The sequence below is a fragment of the Dendropsophus ebraccatus genome, chromosome 5 (genome assembly GCF_027789765.1).
Source record: "Dendropsophus ebraccatus isolate aDenEbr1 chromosome 5, aDenEbr1.pat, whole genome shotgun sequence".
NCBI classification, from domain to species: domain Eukaryota; kingdom Metazoa; phylum Chordata; class Amphibia; order Anura; family Hylidae; genus Dendropsophus; species Dendropsophus ebraccatus.
Window position 1 is genome coordinate 121,969,750 of NC_091458.1, and position 9,241 is coordinate 121,978,990.

General features: G+C 43.3%; 1 protein-coding gene across 1 annotated transcript in view; it reads left to right on the top strand.

Moving 5' to 3' along the window:
- Nucleotides 1–4,382, top strand: part of NCF1 (neutrophil cytosolic factor 1) — a 35,131-nt gene extending 30,749 nt beyond the window's left edge. The window contains exon 11 of the mRNA XM_069972467.1: nucleotides 3,053–4,382. Within this exon, the coding sequence (XP_069828568.1) occupies nucleotides 3,053–3,177 (125 nt within the window). The 3' untranslated portion in view covers nucleotides 3,178–4,382. The remainder of the gene's footprint in view (nucleotides 1–3,052) is intronic.
- The last annotated feature ends 4,859 nt before the right edge of the window (nucleotides 4,383–9,241 follow it).

A 9,241-nucleotide genomic window follows, 5' to 3' on the forward strand; every position in this document is an offset into this window, starting at 1 on the left:
ACAATTTTTGCTCTGTATATTAGGGCCCTTAGTCACATTGAGTCAATTCAGAAGGTTACATGCCGGGACTGCCGCCACATGCGGGGACTGCCGCCACATGCGGGGACTGCCGCCACATGCCGGGACTGCCGCCACATGCGGGGACTGCCGCCACATGCTGGGACTGCCCCGCTACTTGCGGGGACTGCCGCTACATGTCAGGACTGCCGCTACATGTCAGGACCGCCGCTAGTGGTGTAAACACAAAAACTATTTATATGCATTGTTTTAAAAAATAAAATAAAAAATCACTCTATCAGGACCAAATATTACCTCCATACCGTTATTGAAGAAAACTTTTCTTATATATAGGCCAATATTACCACCATAAAGTGACTGCCCCATAATGACACTATATACACACCAATATTAGCACCACACCATGACCGCCACATGATTCTATATACACTATATACAGACCAATATTACTACTATAGACTGACCACCGCATAATGACTCTGTATACACTATATACAGACCAATATTACTGCCATAGAGTGACCACCACATAATAACTCTATATACACTATATACAGACCAATATTACCGCCATAGAGTGACCATCACATAATGACCCTATATACACTATATACAGACCAATATTACTGCCATAGAGTGACCACCACATAATAACTCTATATACACTATATACAGACCAATATTACCACCATAGACTGACCACCGCATAATGACTCTATATACAGACCAATATTACCGCCATAGACTGACCACTGCATAATGACTCTATATACACTATATACAGACCAATATTACCACCATAGACTGACCACCGCATAATGACTCTATATACAGACCAATATTACCGCCATAGACTGACCACTGCATAATGACTCTGTATACACTATATACAGATCAATATTACTGCCATAGAGTGACCACTGCATAATTACTCTGTATACACTATATACAGAGCAATATTACCGCTATAGACTGACCGCCACATAATGACACTATATACAGACCAGCACACACCATGACCACCACATAATGACTCCATATATACACCATATACAGACCAATATTACCACCATAGTGTGATCACCACATAATGACTCTATATACACACTATATACAGACCAATATCATGTGGCGGTCATTGTATGGCGGTAATATTGGTCTGTATATAGTGTATATAGAGTCGTTATGCAGCGGTCAGTCTATGGCGGTAATATTGGTCTGTATATAGTGTATATAGAGTCATTATGTGGCGGTCACTCTATGGCGGTAATATTGGTCTGTATATAGTGTATATATAGAGTCATTATGTGGCGGTCACTCTATGGCGGAAATAACTCTATATACACTATATACAGACCAATTTTACCACCATAGACTGACCACTGCATAATGACACTATACACACTATATACAGACCAATATTACCGCCATAGACTGACCACTGCATAATGACACTATATATACACTATATACAGACCAATATTACTGCCATAGAGTGATCACCACATAATGACTGTATATACACTATATACAGACCAATATCATGTGGCGGTCACTCTATGGTGGTAATAATGGTTTGTATATAGTGTGTATATAGAGTCATTATGCATTATGTGGCGGTCAGTCTATGGCAGTAATATTGGTCTGTATATAGTGTATATAGAGTCATTATGTGGTGGTCCCTCTATGGCGGTAATAACTCTCTATACACACTATATACAGACCAATATTACCACCATAGACTGACCACTGCATAATGACACTATATACGGACCAATATTACCACCATACAGTGACCGCCACCTTGTTTTTTTCTCAATAAAATACACCGTGTTGCCTTAGTGACATCATCATACACTATACATAGGAGCTGCAGCCAATCACCGGCCTCAGTGGTCACCAGGGAATGGCTGCAGCTCCTATATACAGTCTATTCACCTCAACACTTGGAGTCAGCAGTGCTAATACACACACACTAAAATATCTATCTATCTATATATATATATATATATATATATATATATAGAGAGAGAGAGAGAGAGAGAGAGAGAGAAAAACAATCCGAGGACAGCATCTCCTTATAAAGTGCTTATTGCTTTATTCTGCCAGTTTGCAAAGAATCTTTGCAAACTGGCACAATAAAGCAATAAGCACTTTATAAGGAGATGCTGTCCTCGGATTGTTTTTCTGGAATACGATTGGGGTGAAGGACCGAACCCCATGAGGACTGTGCACCCTGCACTGTGTAACCGCGGACCCAACCACTACTATATATATATATATATATATATATATATATATATATATATATATATACACACACACTAACACATCCATGAAAACACATTATACAGATCCAAACCATAGAGTCCATACACTATACACATGACATGTAACACACACTACAGTCATCCATTATACACATAGCATTCATACACACACTACATGGACAGTATACTTACCCCCTCTAACAGCATGCTGGGTGTAGTTGTCCTTGTCCATGGCAGCAGCAGCAGCAGGAGGCTGTGCTCCTCACCCTGCAGCCCTCTCCTCCATCGTCCCGACAGCTCCACACCACCCTCACCAGGAAGAGAGAGGAAATCACATGGTACAGAAGAGAGGGGGAGGGGGAAGCTACACACTCCGGAGCAGAGCGTCCTGCAGCCTCTATGTGACTCCCTGATAGCAGCCATAAGCTGCAGCCCGGGATCACTGACAGAGGCTGCAGGACGCTGTCTGTGCGGTCCTGCACCTAACACTCACTGTAACTGGGGCAGGGGGCCCCTGGGGGATGGGGGCCCTGGGCAACTGCCCTCTTTTCCCCCCCCTAACGCCGGCCCTGCCTGTGACGATGCATGGCATGAGATCCAAAGCAAATAGTTGCCTCTTCCAGGCTCTTCAAAGTCAGTCTCATGTCTGAACTCTAATTCCAGAAAAAGTATTCTGCATTTTCAGTGTTGCTGATGGTCATGTGACTATATCTATTTTCTTTTTTTTTTCTATTTTTTTTTTTTTTTTTTTTTTTTTTTTATAGCGGAGCAAAATGAAGAGGAAGATAAAGCTAAAGCCCAACCAGCAATCCCACCAAGACCCAGTAAAGAGCTCATCCTCGATAAATGTTCAGAACATACAAAAAACAAGGTCAAAACAGTCAACTAAAAGAATCGTCGAATCAACACAGCATTGATGGAAGAACATAAACAGCTCCAGATAGCAGACTATGATGGGATGGGTTGCTAGGATAGCTAATATCTTTTTTTTTTTTTTTTTTTTGAGCTTCCTGTCTCAAACCATCTTGACCATAACGGAAACCTATCAGCAAGTACATCCCGGCCTAGCCACTTGATGCATGAAATATTAATAGGCTGCCTCATTACGATGAACTATGTTTTACTTTTTACTATGATCAGGTGTTTCAGAGACAACATAGTTATTAAGAGTGTCAGGCTTTGGAAGAAGTGTTCACTGGGCATCTCCGCTTTAGCTTCTTTGTGTCTGGCTAAAAGATGAACTTTTACAGCTGAATGCTCCTCAAAATGTTTCAGAACTTTACAGCCATTAGAGTGCATTCGTGTAATAGTTTTACGTTAAGACTATGTTCACACACACGGGGAGATTTATCAAACTGGTTTACAATACAATTGGCTCAGTTGCCCCTAGCAACCAGATTCCACCTTTCATTTTTGAAAGAGTCTGTGAGGAATGAAAAGTGGAATCTGATTGGTTGCTAGGGGCAACTAAGACAATTCTACTTTACACCAGCTTGATAAATCTCCCCCATAGTATTTTGGTCACTATTTCGCTGCCCTGTGGCTCTTTGCTTCGAAACAACTGTAATTCAGTCTTCTCACTTTACAGCATCTGTTACAATGTATATCAACAGTGAGAATGTTTAGCAATTTTACTCAATAACATGCACCGCCTATCTCAATCTGTTTCCATAACATACATACTATTTTCTCCTCCATTCTGGTGATCTGTGCACAGGGATGTTAAGGGTTCATGTGGTACAGTTCTATATGTCTAAACTAAACCCATATGTCACCATACAGAGGATTGAGCAGCAGTTCTGAAATGTACTGTATATACCATCTATATTACTTCCTTAAATTGCAGGAGATACTATCTGCCATTTCCACACAATTCTTTCCTCAAAGATTGTGTAACTTGTCTCCTTTCTCTGTTATTTAGGATGAATTGGTCAATTGTGGTGGTTACTAATACCCGCTAACTTGTTTCAGTCCGTTGACTGCATAGAAGGCAATGCTGATTTATGTAAGAAGTTTACAACACACAAAGCGCATAGTCACACAATGTCCTTAGAATTACTACATACGTATGCTGTAGTATTGGAAAGAATGAAAAAGACATGAGAAGAAATGCTTTTTTGCAATTTTTATACACTTTAAGGCTATGTTCACACTATGTGAAACTACGGCCGTAGTTCTCGCCGCAGAACTACGGCCGTAGTTTTGTGGGGTGGAACATAGCCTTATTTTCAATGGGATCCCGGCCGGAGCGTACACACATCGTATGCGCTCCGGCCAGGATCCTGTGCGGCGCCGGAAAAAACTGACAGGTCAGTTTTCTGCGGCTGGAATTTAGTGAATTCCGGCCGCAAAAAAAGACCTGTCAGTTCACACAGTGAAGCGAGCGGCTCCGGCCGCTTGCTTCATTGTGGGCTATGGGAAGCTCTGATGCGGGCGCACGCTGATGCGCCCACATCAGAGGTCCGCTGCCGGAAAGATCATCCGCGCAGGTACTTAGGTACCGGCCGAGATGATCCGGGCTAAGACTGGCCGTTCCGTGACCCGGCCGGGGTCACGGAACGGCCGGGTGTTCACGTAATGTGAACATAGCCTAAGGCTGGGTTCACACACAGTATATTTCAGGCAGTATTTAATCCTCATGTCAGGTCCTCATAGCAACCAAAACCAGGAGTTGATTGAAAGCACAGAAAGGCTCTGTTCACACAATGTTGTAATTGAGTGGATGGCCATCATTTAATGGCAAATATTTGCTGTTATCTTAAAAAAAAAGGCTGTTGTATTGATACAATGGCAGTTATTTACCGTTATATATGGCGGCCATCCACTCAATTTCAACATTGAGTGAACAGATCCTTTCTGTGTTTTTAATCCACTCCTGGTTTTGGTTGCAATGAGGACCTGACATGAGGACCGAATACTGCTTGAAATATACTGTGTGTGAACCAAGCCTAAGGCTATGTTCACACGGCGTATGAGACCGGCCGTTCCGTGACCCCGGTACTTAAGTGCCGGCCGGATGCTCCGGCCGCGGAGCTCTGATGCGGGCGCATCAGCGTGTGCCCGCATCAGAGCTTGCCATAGCACACACTCGCTTCACTGTGTGAACTGACAGGTCTTTCTGAGGCCGGAATTCACTGAATTCCAGCCGCAGAAAACTGACAGTCAGTTTTCTTTCAGCGCCGCATGGATCCCGGCCAGAGCGTATACGATGTGTGTACGCTCCGGCCAGGATCCCACTGACAGTAAGGCAATGTTCCACCCCGCAAAACTACGGCGAGAACTATGGCCGTAGTTTTATGCAGTGTGAACATAGCCTCAGGGTGCGTTCACACGTAACGGATCCACAGCGGATTTCTCCCTGCGAATTCGCAGGGCTTGCTTCAGGGCTCCCGCACATCCCGCTCAGCCAATCAGTGCTAAGCGGAACGTGAAGATGCCGGGAGCCCCAAACCAAGCCGGAGTGTGGAGAAGGTGATGTATAAGCTCAGGCGGCGGGGGGTTAACGGGGCAGGCTGCTGACATCCCGCTGTGAGTTTGTCTGCTCAGAGTGTACAGGGCAGGGATCCGAATTCGCAGCGAGAAATCTACTGCGGATCTGTTACGTGTGAACGCACCCTAAAGGAGAAGTCGGGGCAAAATCAATTTTAAGATATGTTATTGCTCTACAAAAGTTATAAAAATTACTAATAGACACTTATTATGAGAAATGCACCTATAGAGCATTTTCTCTGCACTTACTACAGCATGGCCTGTTCAATTATCTGTAAAGTTGGTGATGTCACGTCACATACACTGCCGCCGCCTCCTGCTGCTCCAGACCATGCCATGCTGCTGTAGTCAGTCCCTCTGCTAAAGAGATCACCCCCTCCATCCTCCCCAGCTCTCTGCACCTCTCTCCATGCCGGAGGCTCTCGGCACCACTAGTCCGGAGTGCTCACCTTAGTCTATGCACACTCTGTGGGACGCTCAACATTCCCACATACAACAGCCCAATACGGAGTGAACTAAAAGCTGACCGTGGTGGCTCCACAGACTTGGTGAGCGCTCCAACTCGGTTAGTACTCCTACCATATCTGGTTTTCCGAGAAACTTACCAAAGTAATGCACTCCACTTTCTGTATGCATTTCTACCCAAAAAAATATAGTTCCCATCTTGTGTAGTCCACCACAGTAAGATACATTGCTTTATGTGATACAGCATATAGTTAGAATTTGCTTGTTAATTTATACTGTATCTGCAGTCCATTAGAGGGGTCTACAATGGTTTTGCACTAAACTTAAATGATGCAGGAAAAAAGCAAGTTAAAGGGTTTCAAGGCTTTTTTGGATTTCCCCTTAGATTGTAAACTGCGTTAGCCAAGAATTCTTACAACATTTCTTGAAATGCACCTAAGAAATAGGAAGCCAGACATTTTGACATAACTTGAATATTGCATGAAACTTTCTGTGAACACATTTAATACGACAACTTAAACACTTTAAATGAATATCCCTAATAATGGAATCAGAACTGAAATGACCCGGTAAAGTATACAATGCCATGAACAAGCATTTGCACGTATGAAATAAAAGGAGATTTTAGATATGGGTTTACAGCTTGCAGCTAGTGACCATCAAGAAGAGTGGATCCTTCCTGCTAAGGCTTAGAGCCCTATTACACGGGACGATTATCGCTCAAATTATCGTTTGAATCTAAGCGATAATCGTTCGGTTGAATAGCAGTTAACGGTTAACGACCGAGTGAGAAATAGTTGATCGTTTAATAAGACCTGGACCTATTTTTATCGTTGCTCGTTCGCAAATCATTCGCATTGAATAAGACGTCGTTCGGTCATTCGCAGTAGTGACGAACGCAAAAGCGACGACAAGACGACCGCAAGAACGATCATAAGTAACGATTATCGTTCCATGTAAATGGGTGAACGATTTCAGGTCTTTCGCAATAGCGGTCGTTTGGATCGTTTATCGTTAACGATTATGCAAACGATAATCGTCCCATGGAATAGGGCCCTTAGAATCTATAAGGGGAAGAGAGAGTTGTGAATGGAGGCCAGGGGATTGCATGTTAAAAGCTTTTGTAGAGGGGTGGGTTTCAGGTTGCTTCTGAAAGTTTAAAGAGTGGGAGAAAATACAAAACGCAACTGGTTCCTAATCTGCACAAGGCATCTACAGTATATGGTTAGTGCATTTCACTCTTTGGCTTGCAGCTATTTCCATCTAAGCAGCTCCATTATAAGTCTATAGGGCTGGCTGGACGGAGATGATTGACAGCTGGGAAGTGCAGCACGCTGCTCTCTTCTCGATCCCCTGATCAGTAGGAGTCTTTGTGCCAATCAAAACTTTTGACATGTCCCTGTGACATGCTTGAAAAAGACAATGCCTGGTAGAACTCTTGCTGCTATATGTATTTGGACATGGAATTAAGCCTTAAAATTCTGCTGAACACAGGATACTGTTTACTTTACAATTTCATACTTCATGTAGGCCCTGTCAGTCGTAGGATATATACACACACACGGTGGGGGAGATTTATCAAACTAGTGTAAAGTAGAGCTGGTTCAGTGGTCCCCAGTAACCAATCAGATTCCACATATAATTTTTAAAGAGAACCTGTAACCCCCTGTGGAAGGGGAACGGGACTTTGTGGAAGCCGTAAGTATATGGGTTTGCACCGGGGGATCAGCCGGGCTCTGTCCCGGCCCAGGGGGTGGGGGTGGGGGGTGGGGGGGGCGGGGGCTGGGGGGGTGACAGGTTCCCTTTAGAAGAGTCTGTGAGGAATGAAATGTGAAATCTGATAGGGGCAACCGAGCCAGCTCTACTTTACACTAGTTTGATAAATCTTCTTAGTGTATTTCCTCCTAGGGAAAATACATGCCACAAATTACACAGAAGAAATTCAGAACATAGCCAAAGTTATTATTATCACTTATACTACATGGTGAACACCTTTAGAACAAAACAAAAAAACAACGAAGAACTTGCTATTTTTTTCTATTCTAACCTCCTAAGAAAGTTAAAGGAGAAGTCTGGCACCTGACATTTTTTTTTCATAAGAGCCGAACATAACTACATGTACTAACCTCCAAGGCTCCAGCACTGGGGTCCGCTGTTCCCAGTCCTCGGGCCATTTCCTAGCCTGAGCAGGGACCCGGGTCATGACATGTCAGCCCCACTCAGCCAGTCAGCGGCCGTAGCATTTATTAAGTTCTTAAGTTAATAAATTAAGTTATTAAGTTCGTAAGCCAGACCTGACGAAGCGCGCATAGCGTGAAAACGTTTGTCTGATTGCACCCGCTCCTCCACCTTCCCCCTTCCCTGCTATGTTCATACCTGGATGAATAAAGGATTTTTCGGCATCTTCTGTGGTGAGTGACCGCCTCTATTATTCTACCCTTTCCATTTATTAAGTTCTACTTTTGAGCAGTTTTTGCTGGCTGCGCCTTTTTCATTTTTTTTTCGCTTGGAGGTGTTGAAGTGGGAGCATGGTTTCATGTTAGCTATTTTTTTGCCAGATTTTAGCAGTATTCCTGTCAGCCCCATATGTAGGTTTTTAGCCAGGAATTGAGCCAAAAAGAAATTATGCAAAGTGCACAAAAGTGCAGCTCATGATAAGTTTTGTGTATGGTCTGGAGGTTGTTATGCAGCACGTATAAAGTGCACAAGCGCAAAAAAAAAGAAAAGAAAAGAAAAAAAAAATGGGCAAATAGTAAATGTGCCCCAAAAAGAACTAAAAAGCTTTCAGAGACAAACTATGTGTGACACCTAGTGGCTATTTTATAAACTACATGTCTAATTTTGTGTTGGCTGCAAATACTGTTGTTGTTTACCAGACTCATGCAAGCAATAAATCTACATTATGTTCATTCACCCATCTGCTCTCTCTCTCTACCCATGTTTACAAGCAGTGTACTGTATATAACCAGCCTTAATAAAAGGGCTGTCCATCCTTAGGG